General features: G+C 52.0%; 7 protein-coding genes across 7 annotated transcripts; 5 read left to right on the top strand and 2 right to left on the bottom strand.

The window, feature by feature from the left end:
* Positions 1–458: 458 nt before the first annotated feature.
* Positions 459–1,096, top strand: N7481_001071 (DUF2462 domain-containing protein; the record flags this gene model as incomplete). Its single annotated transcript, XM_057260290.1, has 3 exons — positions 459–508; positions 710–794; positions 953–1,096. The coding sequence occupies 3 exons, from the start codon at positions 459–461 to the stop codon at positions 1,094–1,096; spliced, it is 279 nt and encodes a 92-aa protein (XP_057128122.1).
* Positions 1,097–1,702: 606 nt separating this feature from the next.
* N7481_001070 (uncharacterized protein) lies at positions 1,703–4,375 on the bottom strand (the record flags this gene model as incomplete). Its single annotated transcript, XM_057260289.1, has 5 exons — positions 1,703–2,299; positions 2,356–2,681; positions 2,733–2,841; positions 2,900–4,049; positions 4,143–4,375. 5 exons carry the CDS (start codon positions 4,373–4,375, stop codon positions 1,703–1,705), a joined length of 2,415 nt encoding a protein of 804 aa, XP_057128121.1.
* A 954-nt stretch (positions 4,376–5,329) lies between these two features.
* N7481_001069 (5'/3'-nucleotidase SurE) lies at positions 5,330–6,940 on the top strand (the record flags this gene model as incomplete). Its single annotated transcript, XM_057260288.1, has 3 exons — positions 5,330–5,425; positions 5,833–6,785; positions 6,871–6,940. The coding sequence occupies 3 exons, from the start codon at positions 5,330–5,332 to the stop codon at positions 6,938–6,940; spliced, it is 1,119 nt and encodes a 372-aa protein (XP_057128120.1).
* Positions 6,941–7,333: 393 nt separating this feature from the next.
* N7481_001068 (DUF5427 domain-containing protein MTC1) lies at positions 7,334–8,954 on the bottom strand (the record flags this gene model as incomplete). Its single annotated transcript, XM_057260287.1, has 2 exons — positions 7,334–8,310; positions 8,372–8,954. The coding sequence occupies 2 exons, from the start codon at positions 8,952–8,954 to the stop codon at positions 7,334–7,336; spliced, it is 1,560 nt and encodes a 519-aa protein (XP_057128119.1).
* Positions 8,955–9,926: 972 nt separating this feature from the next.
* N7481_001067 (carboxymuconolactone decarboxylase family protein) lies at positions 9,927–10,499 on the top strand (the record flags this gene model as incomplete). Its single annotated transcript, XM_057260286.1, has 1 exon — positions 9,927–10,499. The coding sequence occupies one exon, from the start codon at positions 9,927–9,929 to the stop codon at positions 10,497–10,499; it is 573 nt and encodes a 190-aa protein (XP_057128118.1).
* A 2,178-nt stretch (positions 10,500–12,677) lies between these two features.
* On the top strand, positions 12,678–15,185 carry N7481_001066 (uncharacterized protein; the record flags this gene model as incomplete). Its single annotated transcript, XM_057260285.1, has 1 exon — positions 12,678–15,185. One exon carries the CDS (start codon positions 12,678–12,680, stop codon positions 15,183–15,185), a length of 2,508 nt encoding a protein of 835 aa, XP_057128117.1.
* Positions 15,186–15,868: 683 nt separating this feature from the next.
* Positions 15,869–17,307, top strand: N7481_001065 (putative C2H2 finger domain protein; the record flags this gene model as incomplete). The annotated part of the gene is made up of 4 exons (XM_057260284.1): positions 15,869–16,031; positions 16,106–16,485; positions 16,557–17,192; positions 17,215–17,307. 4 exons carry the CDS (start codon positions 15,869–15,871, stop codon positions 17,305–17,307), a joined length of 1,272 nt encoding a protein of 423 aa, XP_057128116.1.
* Between the last annotated feature and the right edge of the window lie 391 nt (positions 17,308–17,698).

Raw genomic sequence — 17,698 nt, 5'->3', positions numbered from 1 at the left:
GATAGATCATGCCAACGGCTGAGGCGGATGAGTATGAGCACTAGTATGGTATAGATCAGTACACACTATCACGTGGCTTGTACCGCATCCCTCTCACAGCATAGAAACAATCAAGGAAATATACATAGTATCTGCCAAAGATCTCGTTCATACTCTTACCAAGTGAATCAGCAACTTGCGCACACTCTACGAGTAAGCGAAGAAAATAAACTTCCCAATCGGGAGTCGACCCCCACAACGCAACCCTGGGAAAGCGGGCGGTGTACGTAATCGGTCACGTGATACCGCGATAAGTTTCGATAAGGATTTTTCGTTGTCGGCCCCGGCCCGCCACGACGGAGCGACCTTAGGACCAGACACCCAACACCGACGCAAAACTCATCCCAACTCGCTTCAACCTACGGTGCTGCAGGCAGTACATTGAATTTATACCACAGCAGCCACACACACCCGACACAATGGTTCAAGGATCTTTGAAGAAGAAGCCCACCACGGCCACGGCAAAGCGGTACGTTCAATGCAGAACAGAACAGAGCAGGGCAGGGCAGGATACCCAGGGCAGTGGGTTGGACATCCCAGTCCCGAGCCTGCGCCTGCACCTGCTATGGTGAAGCGAAGTAGCGAAACGATGCAAAGAACATGACACGAAGAGAAGAAACATAATAAGAATAAGACGATGGGAAACCAAACTGACCCGATTTCTACTTAGTGGTGCGAATGCCAGAACCAGACCCGGTGTCCGACAGGTCGCTCCCAAGAAGCAGGGTCTTGTCAAGGCGGCTAAATTGACCAAGGTATGTACAGTACGGCGCGTATGGGGTGTATACAGGTTGTGGATTGCGATTGCGATTCCTTCGCTTTGCAGATGCAGACTCTTCCAATCCGGCAACCATATCACTCCCCCGGTCCTCCCTCGAAATAATAATAATAACTAACCAACACCTCGCTCTAGAAACTCACTTCCGGGCTCGTTTCGAAGACGGAGCGCAGTCTCGCGACCAAGGCGGGCCATTTGGAGCTGTTGGCTGGTGGAAAGAAAGATCGGTTGGAGAAGGAGAGGAAGAAGAATCCTATTCACAATGGGCAGAAGAAATAAGCGGGGCCGAGGGCCGTTTTCTTTATCCGTTTGTTCGGTTCCTTTCAGGTTTCTTTCTCTCTCGTTAGGTTGGTCTGGCTGGATGTTCCAAGGGCGTGGATATGGGACATGTTTGGAACTACATATTACCAATCCACTGGCACCTGAACATGTCCTCCGATGCTCTGATCGCAGCGATACATTCATGAATTCGATACCCCGTTCTCGCTGATTCATACTACTAGTAGTAGTACCTCTATATACTAAAAAATCATATCCATGCCCCTACCTTACTGTATAGCAGACCACTGGTTCTTCTAGAGATGTATGTATTGGAAAAAGAAATGTGTACAAGAATCAGCCCGCGCCATGGATGAAGATAAGAAAATCAACATGCTGGGCGGAATTCGTTAATCATAAACAAAGTAGTGTATCGGTCGTGATGCGTATAAGAAATGGCAAGAAAATCCGGAAAAAGATATCAACAAAATCTGAGATATAAACAAAAAGAAAAGAAGAAAAAAGAGAAAAAGGGTATCTAATGGTTCAACTCCAGTCACCGTTCCAAATCCATGCCATGCCATGCCTTGCGTATTGCTGTCGCTTTTTTTAATTTTTCACCTGTGCTCAGAACTTGGAGACTCGGCTCGGAACACCAGCCTGCTCGATCAAATCCTGACCATGCTCCATCCAATTCGCGAACCCAGCATCCGACGAGTCCGAGGGGAAATCGTCCCAGACCGGATTATCCGAGTCCGCATACGAAGACCAAGTTCCCTTCGGAATGTCAGAGGTAGACCACGATGGCAGCTTGGCTAACACGCAAGTATAATAGACGTAAAGGATGCGGCAGAGCAACTCGACGCGATCAACGTAGTGCTGCTGCGTGGGGTCGGGGCTTTGACCACCATCACCGAGGCGTTTCCACCACGAGCAGCGCCATCGCAGCGAAAGCAGGATGTGGCCGAGTTCATTGAGGAAGCGGATGTGCGTGTCGTGCGAGATCTGCTTCCATTTGATGTTGTAGAAGTCTCGCTCTAGTTTGCGGAATCCTTCGACTTCCATCATTCGGCAGATTATGCGGGAGAGTTGGGCGGCGAGGAGAATGTCGCGGCGGTCTTCGGGGCTGTTTATGTCCATTGAGCGTTCTTGACCGTTTTCGTCTAGCGGGACGAATGTATAGCGGGCACGACTGGGCATGTTGTTCCACTGTGAGAGGAGGGTCTGGGAAAGAAGGTTAGTCGAGTTGCATTTTTTGCATAGAAAGTAGGTGGACTCACGTATGCCTGGTTCATTGGGTCGCAGTCCTTGACGCAGCTTAACCAGTTCTTCGACTTGTCTTTGGAATCGACGATACGTCGGTCAATGAACTCGAGGAAAGTTGATTTCGAGTTGCCGTTGTACTCGCTGAGGCTCTTCAAGAATTTGTATGTCTCGCCGAGATCGAGGACATACAGTGAGCCCCAGGCTTGGCTGGCACGAATGTTGAACCGGCCCTGGCGCTCCCCAAGGAATGACAAAAGTTGAGTCATGTCGAATTCGGTCGGAATTTCCATTCGGACTCGGCCGTTGCCGTCGACTGTAGGATGGTTGACAGCTCGTTGTGCTGGAGAAGGTCAGTTTGGTGGCCCATGCATATCGTATTGAAGATACTTACAGATGTAGTTGCAGGTTCCGAATTCAACAATGCTAGAGAAGCAAGCACGAGCACAAGGCTGTTCGTGAAGAGTAGGACGGCATGCATCACAAGGTGCGCTTCCATCACACTGTTCATTGAAGTTAGCATCATTCAACATAAAATCACATCGGATCGGAAACACTGACCTTGCGCTTGTTCAATCGGCACTGAACACAAGTATCCTTGTTCTTGCGACGTAGCCCAGCATTGGCTCTGCCGACCATGCTCAGAGGACCCTTGCGTCGAGCTCCCCGTGGAGGGGAAACAAAGTCCGCTGACGCAATCGAGCCACCCTGACCGTCTTCCTGTACAATTTGCAAAGGCTTAGGCTGGCCCTGGTCCATGGACTGTGAATTTCTGTTCTTGCGCTTGCGAACGGTAGCTACAGACTGCATTGCAAGAGGCATGGGTCGACCTGACGCCCGTTGGCCTGCCGAAGAGGTAGCACGAGACCGGGAAGGGATGCTGCTGACTAGCGAATCGGTTGGGATCTCGCTAACCATGAAAGCACCCGTGCCGGGTACCGATGACTCTGGGGAACTGTGGTCGGGGGTAGCGATTTTCCATTGGGCATCCTCGTCCACTTGACGATCGGCGAAGGCAGAAGCGTCATCATTTGTGGCAGAGTACGAGTAGTCATATAGGCCGGACACATCACCGGCTACAGAAGAATTCTCCGACTTGAACTGGAACCCGTCTTGCACAGGTTTGGCGTGAGTCTGTGGCGCTGGTGATGTCTGGAGTGAGGCGGGCAGCGAGGTAGGAGGCGTCATCTGCGTCACGGGCAACTGCGATTCGAGATTGTTGATCCAGCGCGACTCCAGGGCTCGGAGGGAAGGCTGATAATGGCCCTTGGAGTTATTCTGTGCGTTCATTGCCATCGGCACTGTTCCTTGGCCGGCTATATTCTCCATTGAGATCCCGTGGGGCATCTCAGGCCACTGCTCTATCATCGGAAACGACGGAGGCACCTGCTGAAACATGATCGCCTCAGCCGAAGCATCCGGAAATTCCTGCCCCTGAGGCATCTCGCCCACGTCGTCAACGATCACGGCCCCTCCAGCAGAGTTGTTGGGCCCTTTGCCGTAGGGATACATCACGGGTGCTTCGAGGGACATGCCCGCAGACATGCCCGCCGCAACGGAGTTGAAAAGTTGGAAGTGCGGCCATGTTTCGTCGGCGTGGAAGTTGTCGTCGGTAGACGAGGGCATAGTACGAGGGCTAATGGTGCCACTGCCTGTGCTCTCGACGCCGCCGTCGACGTAGTTGAAAGTCTCGTTGGTCACATTGCGTTTCCTGTGAATTCTATAGTGTCAGCCCCCTCTCTTCTCTGCCACCTCTGGTCATCCACACAAGCGAAAAACACGGAGAGGGAGATGAAATGCGCACCTGTTCCGGATCTCTCGCGATCGATCGAGCAACGAATTGGTTAGCGGGTCATGAAAAGCGCCCAGGTCGGCGACATCGGCGCACTGGCTCGATTCTTGGCTGGTATCCCACTCGGGGGGTTGGTCGTATCCCAGGTGTTCCCACGAAGCGACGGAGAAGGCGCCGTCAGTTTGCCAATTATCCAGAATTTTGGGGTCGATACCCGCAGCAGTCGCAGCGCTTCCAGTGTCCATACAGGGTATACGCGGGCGGAGAGGTTGGCGTTGGAAGAGGCCGGTCAAAGATCGCAGAAAAAAAAGACGGGACTTTTTCTTCAGCGACTTTGCGGGAGGAAAGGGTCGACGTGTTGCAGCAGCGGAGCGAAGTGAGTCTGATAGATGGGTGAAGATGAGTGAGAAAGACAGAGGGGAAGAAGATGACGAGTTCCCCACCACCAAAGTTTTGCGTCTGCGATCGCCTTTAGTCGTCTTGGGATCCGCACAGACCACGGCGGGTTGCGCGGGAGGAGAGAAGCAGTGGTGGTACTTGGTACTTGGTACTGGTACTGGTACTGGTACTCAGGGACTCAGGGACTCAGGGACCCAGGTACTAAGTACGAGGAGGCCCAACACAACTTGAACAGATTTGAAATTGGATTAAGGAATAGTCTAGTCCTAGTAGATATTTTAAGAGATACAGCGGTAATTAAGTGGTGGTGCAGTAGTCACTATAGTGTAGTATATTCCGTACTACTGAGTACTTCTACTAGGATGGAAGAAGTACTCGTACGGACTGGTGATCGCCGAGCCAACAAGGTGACCAACAAGGTGGACTGATCTTACGCGAGACGATCACAAATCGCTGATAATCAACCAGGAACGTGCCAACCAGACAAGTGCTAGCCAAGGCCGTTCAGTCCAGGGAATACTCAGTGCCCAGCAGTACTGAGTAGGGTCCATACTGGATTAGTCATGCTCAATGATGATCACGTGATGACTACTCAGGCTAATCTACTTCGGTAAGTCTGCACAGCAGTTAGTTACTAGTTATGGTATGCTATGGTTATCCTTAGTTATACTTATACTTATACATAGTTAATGATAGTTAGCATACTCCGTAGACAATGCTATAATATAACTATACATACTGTCAATATACTATATTATACTCTACTACCTATAGTATACTACACCCTAGGATACTCACCAATGCAAACTCTGCACTCACCGAGACTCCATCCGGCCCAAGTGCCGCTCCCCGCAACCCGGACAGCTTCACCGTGCCCATCCCCATTCGGCACCCCGGTATGCTCCATATACCAATGGCAAATCCCTAATCCAACCACCCCAATGGCTCAATCCTTAGCCAGCTCTCCATAAGTACTCAGCCTCCAGTCCCATGGGGTTTATCTGCATGCAACTGGAGTCATCTGGAGTCAACTAGTTACTAGTCACAGTCACAGCTCCTACTAGTTACAACTACCAACACCAAGAAACAATTATTGTACAGCCAAGGACCACCCAAAGATTCCTCATGCATATCCTGGTACGTGCTTCTCCTTCACGCGACCATCTTTTCTTTTTTCCAGCATCATATGAGCCCTCTCTATCTCTCTATCTATCTATCTATCTATCTTTCTTTTCTTTCCTTTTTCTCTTTGCTGTTCCAGTTCGCGTCCCTGCTAGCATCCCCGCTAACCCCAATACATTAGATCGTCAATGACGACGGCCCGCCAAACGAGCGCGTCTCGCCCTATGTCCGCCCACTCGTCGACGAGCTCCAATCCTCCGGCCACCTCGTCTCAGTCGCCATCCCCGCCGCCTCACGCTCCTGGATCGGCAAGGCCCACCTCATCGAAGCCGAGCTAACAGCGAACCTCGTTCACCCTGACTCCTTCCTGCCCGACGGAACCTGGGACTCAACCTATAAACCTGGATTCACGTCCGAAGATGGCCAACAATCCGACTGGGTCGTCATCCAAAACGGCACACCCGCCAGCTGCGCCCAGCTAGGCTTATACAACCTCTTCACCGACCGACCACCCATCGACCTCGTAATCTCCGGCCCAAACCACGGCCGCAACGCCTCAACAATCTACAACCTCTCCTCCGGAACCGTGGGCGGTGCCCTGGAAGCCGTTTTCTGCGGGAAGCGCGGCATCGCAATCTCGTTCGGCAGCAAGGATCCACAAACTGATAGTATTATTGCGGCCGCGGCCCGGCTGGCTGTTAAGGTTGTGGGTCATCTTTGGAGAAATTGGGACGAGCGCGTTGAATTGTATAATATCAATATCCCCATGCGCGAGGACGTTGAGGCTCAGCCTGTTTTGTATACGAGGACGTTGCCTTATTATTGGTCTCGTGGTTGTCTTTATGCTGAGACGGATAAGAGGAAAGAGGAGGCTAAGAGGATCTTGAATGGGGGTGTGAATGGAAATGGGAATGGGAATGGGGTTACGGCTAATGGGGTTAATGGTGTGCATAAGGAGTGTAATGGTGTCAATGGGGTTAATGGTGTGCATCATGATGAGCCTGAGACCAAGGCTGAGACTGTCTCCAAGCAGCGCCATTTCAAGTGGTCTGCTGATTTGTCGGATATGAAGAAGACGTTGCAGGAGAGTGAGGAGGGGACGGATGCGCATACTGTTCTGAATGGCTCGACTAGGTATGGTCTTCTCCCCTTGTTTTGTTTTACTTTTTTCACCACCTTGGCTGCCCCCACGCATACAATATACTAACAAGTTATATAGTGTGACTGCTTTGCGAGCCAACTTCTGGCACGTCCCTGGTTTGGATGGGCCGATAGATCTTGAGCTGTGAGATCTTGAACTATGAGATCTCGAACTCAAGCTCGAGCTCACTGACAAAGGGTTCCTGAATCTTGCGGATGACCAGATGGTCATTAATATTCTCTTTACCTCATCGTTTCCTAGCGCGGCAGCATTGATATTGCAGGGTCTGGCATAGAGGTTGAAATTTGTACATAGACATACATTTATACGTGAAACGTTCCATTTACCATTGAACTAAGTATCCTATCACTGGACCGCCTGCAACCCCCATACTATCAAAACGCAAATATCAAGTTGGGCAAAAGCACGAGTATAGGCAAGGTATAGTCGATGGGGTGTGTCCACGGGGTATCACATGAACAGCAAAAGAAAAGAAAAGAGAAGAAAACAGCTTTGCTAGGAACTACTAGATATCACGGCCCTACAAAGCGCGCGCCGCCTCGCCTGCACCACTATCAACCGTCGTCGCCTGTTCAGCCCGCATCTTGCCCTTCCCAGCACCGCCCTCGCCAACGCCCATACGGCGAGCTACGTAGCGCTGCGCAATCGTACCAGCCGCAAGCGAAAGCGATTCCTCGATCCACTCAGCAGCCCACTCGCGCGGATCCACGCCTCCACTCTCTATGATCTCCGCGATGGCCTCCGGTGTGATGGCGCGGGGAACCTCTGCGTCCTCGGCGTCCGGGTTCTCGATAGCCGGTGCAGAAGCGTCGAGCCATTCAATCCACTTCTGGGGCACGGCCTGGGAAATAGTGTGGAAGGCAATGCCATGCACAGGGTCGTGAAGGTACAGCGCAAAAGAGATCTCTTCTTGCGGCTCGGAGGTCTCAATGACGCCAGGAGTGGTGGGCTTCTCGCCCGAGGCGCCGGCTTGGAAAAGATCCGTCGAAACGGTCTGAGTGATAGCCTGGATCGCTAGGAAGATATCACTGCTGCGAACGGGGTTTGATTCGCTCAGGATCTCGGTGGCTTGCTTGGCGGCTTCTTCGATTCCGCCTCGCGAGGAGAAGTATTCGGTAGCGTAGGACTCGGCGCTGGCACGAGCGAGCTTGGATGCCTCGATCGTTCCGGGCACGGCGTTGATCGTCCGCGGGGTTCCCGGTGTCACTGTCCGCCACCAAGGACCATCACCCCATCCTGCACTAGAGATATATCCGCCAACGTCGAGACCACGCTTGGGGGATGATTCTTGGCCCCGCTGAATGACCAATAGGTCGCCGCCCTCGACTTGCGCCATCACGCGAGAGAAGACAGCGTACACTAGCGGGTCGACGCCGGGGTAGCCAGAGAGATCGTGGGTTACGTGAATCTGGAGGCGTTCGTGAGAAGAAATTGGGGGTGCGAGGGTGTGGATGAGGTTGGTGAAGGTTGGGATTGCCATGCTGCGAAGCTCGCCGCCTGCGAAACTGGTATTAGTGGGAGATGTAAATCGGTTTTAGTTGAGTGGAGGGTATAATACCGAGATCTCTGAGAGCTCCAACATTGCCCTTCATATGCTGCGCCCAGCGCTGGGCTTCTTCATTGTTTTGAATTTCCTTGACGGCGGCCTCGGCCTGCTTCATAGCTGCTGTTGCTGTTGCGCTGGCTGTTGCGAAGATGCCACCGGACCAGCCGCCCCACCAACCACCACCTTCAGCCTCCTCCTCCTGCTGCTGCTGCTGCTGCTCCTGTTGCTCCTGTTGCTGTGAGGCATCCTCGGGCTCTTGTTTGGTCGGTTCGGGTTTAGCACTGGCACGAGAAGAACGGCCGGTTTCCTCTGACTGGCGGGCCCGGTCAATGGTCGCACTGGGCCGCGGTGACCGTGTCGAGGATCTCGCCTTGTCTACCGACAGTCTAGGGGTACCAGGTCCACTGCTAGGTCGCTGGGTAGCTAGGTGATCCAGCTCGCTGAGGATGTCCTCCTGTGCGGCCGTTGCATGGTCGACCGTAGGGGCAGCGGGGGCAGGGGTCTGCTTGGGGACCTTTTCGGACCCGTCGATGTCAAGATTATCGAACTGAGCTAGAAGCTCATCGCTTGTGGGTTTTGCTCCCTTTGGAGGCATGGTGTCTGGGGAGAGCACTGGGAGGGGTGTGTTCAGGAGAGGTGACGACACCGAAGGTTGTTTGGAGCTCCCGAGGGTGGAGACTCGCGCCAAGACCACTTGCGTGCAGCTAGCATTTAGCAGTGTAGTCATCTACGGACTAGTATACCTAGGCACTGTAAAAACAATTGATTTTACTTTTTGAATGGGCTCGGTGATTAGTTAGAGCAATCAGATTACAGTGGAATACATATTAACAAACTTGGGATTGCATTGATTCCAAGTTGCATACTAGATCCATCCATGCAGTGCCAGCCTGAGGGTGCAGATGCATACTTTTCTAGAGTACTTTTAAGGGCAAACATTATAATTACCCGAGGCAGGTACTATTGTGTATATCCATTCAAGATTAATAACTGGGTAGCTTGCTAAAGGTATCCTTTGGTTCAATTTCAAGTTGAAGTTGGTACCTGTAGTAATAGTAGTATTAGTATATATCTCCTGGAGTAGATCCGAAAGCCGAATAAACTTTCTCAGCAACCCCGAAGAACATGCAGGATACTACCAATTAAAGTAACCCGTAGCACTAGTATAGACAGCCTCCTACCCACAATATCGTACTACTTGTAATGCTAGTAATAGTAACCGTAGAAGAGACGGGACCCCGCAAGCCAACACCCGCGGCATCTCTTTATCGGACCGCATCCCGCTGCGGGACCACGCGGGGTTGGCGATAAAAGCCATCGGAAATACTCACTACTCCAAGGTTTCTCCCTCTCCTTCTCCCGAATCTACTGGAAGCAATTGATCACGACTTATTTCCTTCCTCCAAACCACCAATTGAGTCCGTCACCCATAACCCTCCAGTACCAGTAGTTATACGACCTTGGTATACTTCCGGAGCCTCTCCTCTCCCCAGATCTAACGACTACTAGTACTAGTACTTCAGTACTCCGAGTCCGTACTACAACTACAACTTGAATCCCAATCACCATGCGCCTCCCATACGTCCCCGACCCCCCGCCAACCAGCACCCCCGACGAAGCCAGAATCCTCTCTAGCGTCCAAGCCCGCCGAGCCCCAAACCCCCTCCTCCCCCTCGACCTCGCACTCCTCCACTCCTTCCCCGTCGCCGACGGCTGGAACTCATTCATAGGAGCCATCCGCACGCGAACCACCCTCTCCACCGTGATCCGAGAACTAGCCATCTGCCGCGTAGCCGTGATCAACGGCGCATTATTCGAGTGGGAGCAGCACGCGCCTTTACTATCGGAGGGCGGTTTGAGCGACGAGGCACTGGCGGTTGTACGGGATGCAAAGGAGGAGACATTCTCGGGTGCGGGATCTGTGGCGGAACGGGTTTTGAGTCCGGAACAGAGGGCTTTGTTGAGGTATACCGATGCGATGACCAAGACGGTTACGGTTCCTGAGGAGGTTTTTGGGGAATTGAGGGATTGCTTTAATGAGAGGGAGGTTGTGGAGATTACGGCGACTGTTGCGGCTTATAATTGTGTGAGTCGGTTTTTGGTTGCGTTGGATGTTGGGGAGAAGAACCATTTGCATTAGAGGAGAAGGAATTATGGTGGATAGATATAACGACTCGGAGTATCCATCACAATCACTTGAAGTTGGCTAGTACTTGGTTACTTACTTGATTTAGCTTTGGAATGTCTTCTATTTCATTGGGCGGGGCGGAAGGGATGGCCCGTCAGAGTGACATGACCATACTCGTATTCCCTGATGGACCTGAATCATTACTAGTAGATATGATATGACTGTATTATAAGCGACTCGAGTCTACGGGGTGGTAGTGTAACTAGTGTTTGCTTGGGAAGTAAAAGCCGAGTCATTTTGTCGCGTTTGCAGCCAAGGGGCGGTAGTAGATGAACTCGCCGTTACTTGATCACGCGACCCAACCCTAGCTGGCAAATATAGATTATATCATCACGCCAAGCGCACCGGATAAAAAAAACTGGTCAGAGGGCGCTCAAAGGAAGTCCAGAGGAAGGGCAGAGGCGACAGCGGTTGACGTCAGGCTGCAGGGAATATAGATGAAATCGCCAACGGAAACGGTTCGTGGGGCCAGCCGGCGGTTCTCTCGGGCTCTTGCAGGAGGACCGATCCAGCGAATAGCAAGTCAGTGAAGGGTGGGAGGGAGAGCATTGGGACTGGAGAATAATGTCGCGCTTCATGTACTGGTAGACATGAAGGAGCCGGTAGATGACCTAGTCGATAGGATAGTTTGGAAAAATACGGGCGATGGGGTCTGTGCAGCAGGTTGAGACAGCGATCGGATCAAGGGGGACAAAGGAGGGTGTAGCAATAGCATCACGATGATGGAGTCTAGAAATACTAGTATTAGTATTTAGAGGATTCTGTCAGAAGCTACCTAGGTATGGCATAATTAATTAGTAGATTGTGGATGAGTGAGTGTGGTGTAGTCACTGTAGAGTGTAATGTAGGGGTGAAGGTGTGAGTTCTGATACTTCAATCCGATGTTGTCCACTATCCATGGTAACTTGAATAAATGGAATGGCATCCTAATAGAATATTATTATAGATTAGAGTATAGATTAACAGATTAATAGTAATAGTTAAATAGAATACTGTTAATAGAATACTTACATACTCGTAGAATACATACTATGGGCTATACTACACCCCCTTCCCCTGATTGGCCCCCAAAGTGGAGAGGATTACCATTCTCGTCGTGGAATGGTCACTACAAACTAAACTACTTCCTCAATCTCTTTTCGCCCTCAGCTTCAACGTCTTCACCCATCCTAATCCCCTCTCCCCATGTAATTTGTCTTCCTTTTGGCACCCGATTCCGATTCTCCGCATTTGGTTCCCCCCATTGCCCTCTCACTTCCCCCTCCCCGGTGTGTTCCTTGTGTATGATCCTTTCTTCCATAAGGATTTTTCTCTGCGCTCTCGTTCCCCCATACTCCCTCGCGCGCACCCGGAATCATCTGCCTTTGCCCCCTTGGTCAGCATAAGTCCGAAGCTATTAACTGGACTTGGATATTTCTGCTTGATTCTCATCACTACTTCATCTTACTTGGGACCATACCCGATCGGCCCCCCCTTTCTGGTTGTTGTGGTGGTCGCACTTTGGAGAAGAAAACCTCCGGCCCAGCCATCTCTCTCTCTCCCTCACTCTACATCCCTGGCCCGCGACCAAAGTGTGCAGCGCTTCTCCGAGTCCAATTATTGGCCTTGCCTTTTAACTACTTCTTTCATTCCCCCTTCGCATCGGATCTGATGGTACGTTCTTGCTCACTTTCACTTTCGCTTTTCCTTTTTCTCTCACGTTTTCTCTTTTTCCCTCCCCTCTTGATACAAGGTTCATCTGATCCACACAATTTGCCGCGACCGTGTCTGCATCACTTCTTACTTCCCCCCCCCCTTCTATTTGACCCCTACAGAAATGCAAGTCATTTCAAAATCTTGGCGATTTGGAAATTATTGGATTCCCTGTATTTTTATTTTGTTGGATACATTCCCCTCTTGTCTTGTCTCCCTGATCATCCCTCCCCCCCTCCGGTAGTCCTTCTCCCCTGGAGATTACGTTTCTGATTACCTTTTGACTGGTCTTGGCGCCACAAGCGAAACCGGCTAACCACCATATCTATACAGATCTCATTTCCTGGGAACTTGGTGACTTGCTAGACAGGTGTGAGTTCCTGAGGGTATTTGGGTTTTTTTCTTTCTTTAAATCTCATCTCTCTCTTTCCCTCCATAATGTCCCCTATTCCTCGGGGCGATTTGGATATGGACAATCAGTCCTCTGATGTCGGCGACAGCCAGGACTCTCCGCTGCGCCGTCAATTCTCCGAACCTTTCCGGCCACAATCCACCTCCACTCAAATCTCTCAATCCCCTGAACCATTCGCCCAGAGAGTCAAATGTGAGTGGTGTGGTAAACTATTGGAAATTCCCGAAGATGGTTCCGTCTCCGGCCATGAACTACTCAATTCTCACCACGCCACCCATCATCCTGATGAACTCAATGAAATGGATTATGATGGCCCCGATGATGGCATGGATGAAGATGCCGATGAGGTCGTCGAGGATGGACTCGATGAGGGCCTCGAAGAAGGCCTCGAAGAAGGTCTCGAAGATGGTAACCTCGACGAAGAAGAGGAGGAAGATGAAGAAGTCGATGGAGATGATGAAGAAGATCCAAATGCCGAAATTGACTTCAACGATGAAGACGTCAACGGTATTGCTCAGCCCGGAGAGGAAGAGCCCCTCGAGACAGCCCCTCCTTCGCCTGCCGGTCACCAAAGTGGATCAAGTGGCCCAAGTGAGGGCGAGAATACAACTTCCAAGACATCCGATGCCAATGTCAAGGTCGCTCCGGCACCACAGACGAAATATGACCTTCTTGAATTCTTGTCAAACCCCCGGAGCGCCTACCCAGATGGCTTGCGTCAACGCTTATCGGAATGGCAGGCTTCAGAAATGACAGATCGACTTCCAAAAATCTGGACAGTCAACGATGTCAATAACTTTTGCCCTACATATGAGCAAGACACCAACAAGATCGAAGACGCTTGGCAGCAAGTCTTCCGCGATGCTAAGCCAAAGAAGCGCGATGCGCCGGAACCAATTGCTCTGCCCGCCCCTTATAAAAATACCGAAGCCGAAGCCGGTAAATTCCTCGATATTAACTCTCCCGATGAACTGTTGAACATCCTTCAAAAACCCGAGTTGCTCTCACCCGAAGAGCTGTATGTGGCCTCCGAGGCTGCATCGTTCATGATGAAGGCATGGCAAGACGAGTACATCGCTCTTGATAAACTTTATCTTCACGCCCACCGCCACTATCGAACGTCGCTTTCAATAGATGCCAAGAGGGACTTCCTGACCGGCCACAAGAAGCGAAGTGGATACCCGTTAGCCCGAGTGCCCGAAAATAAAGTCGACTTTGAAGAAAAGAAAGAAGCCCTGTTGTATGGCTACAAGCACATCTACTTCCCCGTTAATACGACCACGGCAGTCAGCCGGCTCCAACAGAATCCTTTCGCTCAAGGCGGCTTCATCCCGACTCCTGCGCAGGCAAGGAAGATGATTGCCCGAGCTCCACCCGAGGAGCGGAATCCAGATGGCTGGAACCCTGTGGTAAAATTCGGCGTTGAATTTGTCCCTAGACTTTGGGAGCCCCGAAAGGAGCCCACCGTCAAACTCACTCGCAAGCGCAAGGCCGTGGAAATCGATGCATCGAAGAGTGACACCGAAGAGACACGAGAAAATAGTCGCGATGCAGAGGAGACAGAGGAGGAGGCTCATCCTGTGAAACGACGCACCCGAGGTCGTGGGGGTCGGCGTACTACATTTGAGGTCTTCCAGCCTGAAACTCCCACTGCTCCTGTTTCTCGTGGTCGTGGACGAGGCCGTGGGCGTGGGCGTGGACGAGGCGTGGGTCGCCCCTCCGCTTCCCGACAGTCCCTTGATTCCATGCAAACCCCAATCGCATACACCCCCACATCTACGCGTGGCCGAGGAAAGAGAGGGGCTAGCTCGCTGGCGACGTCGACTCCTCAGAGTTCACACCCTGCGACTGAAGACGGAACTCCATCTTTCACCGCGATCTCCCCAATGCCTGAGCCTACACCACCCAGCAAGCTTACACCAACTATAAAGCGAGATGCTACGCTAGAGGAACTCGAGGAGGCCCGTCGACAAAAGATTATGAACTCTAAGAACCCGAAACGAACCAAGGCGATGCTCGATCACTGGGAACGGTTCAATAGAGAAGGCCGCATTCGCAATCCCAAGCGCTCCAAAGCGCAGATCGAACAAGACCGAACGGATGATCCTCTGGGCCCAAAGGAAATTCCACATCCCGGTGCTGTTCCCGGTGCTGTTCCTGGCCCTGGTCCTATTCCTGGTCCCGGTCCTGGTCCTGGTCGTCGTCGAAAATCCCCTTCCATCGCACAGATTCCTAGTGGCAATCTTGCACCGAAGGCTCCTCACCACTTGGGCCCAATGCCCGGCCCGCAACAACACTTGGGTCCGCTCCCTGGACCTCCCCCCTGGACCAACACTGCCCTCGCTGGGATTACCTCACTACGTTCCTCCCCAACATTTCAACCCGCCGCCCGTGGGACTTGGTCAACCAATGCCGACGCATGCTCAATATGCGCCGTTCCCTTGGGTACCTTTCCAAGGTCACATACCTGGACACCCGCCTCCTCCGGACCACCACCACCGCCGATGACTTTAAATAGGGGGGGTCTCGGGTGAATAGTCAGTCGTCACAAACATCTCAGCCCCTCAATACGGTATTCGGCCAACAATATCGTCTTTTATAAACGGCCATAGACACAGCTGCAGCTTCCCGAAAGAGCTTCCCGCACGCTGTCGTATTCCGACACCTTTTTGCAGCAAAGCCTCAAACTATTTTTTATTTCATTGGCACTCTTGAGAAGTGCTCTTGATTTTACAACTCAAGAACGGCGCAAAAACAGGACAGGCTTTTTCTTTTTCTTTTTCTTCCCTATTTTCTTTTTGTTATCTTCTTTTCCTTATTTTTTTTTTCTCTCCTATGGGATTTCTGGCGGATTTTCGAGCGCAAAAAGGAATTGTACATCTAATGGGATGCAGGGGTCTGGGAATTATTCTCAGGGTGATTTTTGGAGGCCTAGATTGGCCGCAAGCATGTATTTTATTCTACTTTGTTTCTTTTTGTTGTTTGTGTATGATAGCATGGGCCAGCACATTGTGATCCTGAGGCATCAAAGATTTTGTTCACGTGCCCTTTACTTCTCCATCCGTGATCCCCGTAAAGCGCAATCTGCAGTGACTTCACTTCTTCCCCACCGATCGAACCACCATTCACTTTTGACGCCCTTTTCCCCTTTAACGAACCTAAAGTTGCCCATAGCTTCTTTCTTTTTAAACTCACCTCTTTTCACTCCACAATCACAATGGGCAAGAAGAGACGTGGTCCCTCGCTCGACGAGGTCTTGGAACGACCCTGGTGCTACTACTGCGAGCGCGATTTTGACGACCTTAAGATTCTCACTTTGCATCAAAAGGCCAAGCACTTCAAATGCGAGAGATGCGGACGCAGACTGAATACCGCTGGAGGTAAGTTCCACGAGAATGCATTCGATACAATTGTAACCGATCGATCGGGAGACTCACAAATTGGCGCATTGCAGGATTATCGGTGCACATGAGCCAAGTTCATAAGGAGCAACTCACAGAGATTGAGAATGCGCTCCCCAACCGAGCAGGTTTGGACGTGGAAATCTTCGGCATGGAAGGTGTTCCTGACGATGTGCTCAAGTCTCACCAACAGCGCGTCATGACCCAATTCCAACAGGCTGAGACCGAGCGACAAGCTGCCACCGGTAACCCTCCAGCTGGAGGTAGCGCTGGCGGCCAGCCAGCAAAGAAACCAAAGCTTGAGAACATGTCCGAAATGAAGAGGCGGTTAGCGGAGCACCGAGCCAAGCGCGCCGAAGGTCCTGCGGGTGGAAGCAGCGGCGAGGCAACTCCCGTGGGCGCGGGCCAGAACTCACCGGCGCCAGTCACATATGTACGTCCCATTATTCCCTCGATTCAAGTACCAGGTGAAAGAAACAGATGTACTAACAAGACCTTTAGCAGGGACAACCACAGCCTGTAGGCGCCGAACCCGTGCAACAACACCCATACCCCCAACCGTACGGAGGCGCCGCCGCTGCCGCCCCCTACCAACAAACCGCAAGTCCAGGATACCAAACTTTCTCCCCGGCCAGCGGTCAGCAGATTCCTGGCGCAGTAGCGTACCCACCTACAGGATACCCACCTCAGCCATTCCCCGGCGCACCCCCAGCTCTCGGTTACGGAGCCACACCACCACCATTTCCCCAGCAGCAACCCACACCCACCGACTCCAACACGCCTCCTCGACACGGAAGCCTGCCCATCCCAGCCGGACTCCCCCAACGCCCCGCCTTCGGCGCGCCGTCAGTCAACTCTCAGCAGATGCAGCAGATGCACATGGGCCACCAGATCCCGCCCGCCCCCGGCGCCAACGCCGCATACACGAACGGAGAAGGCCATAGCGAAACGGTCCAGGCCGGCTCGGGCTTAAATGTTGACGAGCTGATTTCCGGAGCGGCAAAGGAAGCAGCAGCAGCATCGAAGACGATCGATCCATCGACCGATAAACCGAGCAAGAAGGACAAGTCTAAGCCGACGAGAATGATTTACTCGCACGAGACGGTCAGTCCTGAAGAGCGTATGGCTCAGCTCCCCCCGGTACGCATTTGATCGCGCGCAGTTCCCCGATAACACAGTCCTCGGCGAGCTCCCTGCTTCGGCGGTGACGGGGGTGGTTCGGGACGAGAATACCGTGCTCGACCCGGCACAGTAAACCCCTCCCCTCTCTCTCTCTCCCAAAAAAGAAAGGAAACTAAGGAAGGGCCATTTCATTGGCTGTTTCATTCCCATGCGAATTCTCTCGATGGCACAATGAACAAACGGAACGGGAACGAGAACGGGACGGTCATCGATAATCCAGCTAAGTTCGACACATATCTAGCTATACATGAGCATTCGTCTGGCTGGCTATGTTTGTTCGTTTTCTTACCTACCCTGATCCCTGATCCATCAGTAGTTCTGGCGAAGACATGAACATCTCTCACAAAGCGAAAACAAAAACAAAGGCAAAGGCAAAAGCAAAAGCAAAGCTCTCGTCTCGAGCATGCCGAGCCATCATCATCGTCATCGTCGTCGTCGGTGCGTGAGGTACTTCTCATGGAAGG

The sequence above is a fragment of the Penicillium waksmanii genome (genome assembly GCF_028829765.1).
Source record: "Penicillium waksmanii strain IBT 27052 chromosome Unknown utg000001l:1.0-4852451.0:1.0-4856178.0, whole genome shotgun sequence".
NCBI classification, from domain to species: domain Eukaryota; kingdom Fungi; phylum Ascomycota; class Eurotiomycetes; order Eurotiales; family Aspergillaceae; genus Penicillium; species Penicillium waksmanii.
The sequence above is the reverse complement of the archived record's forward strand: the minus strand, read 5'-3'. Positions and strand labels throughout refer to the sequence as shown.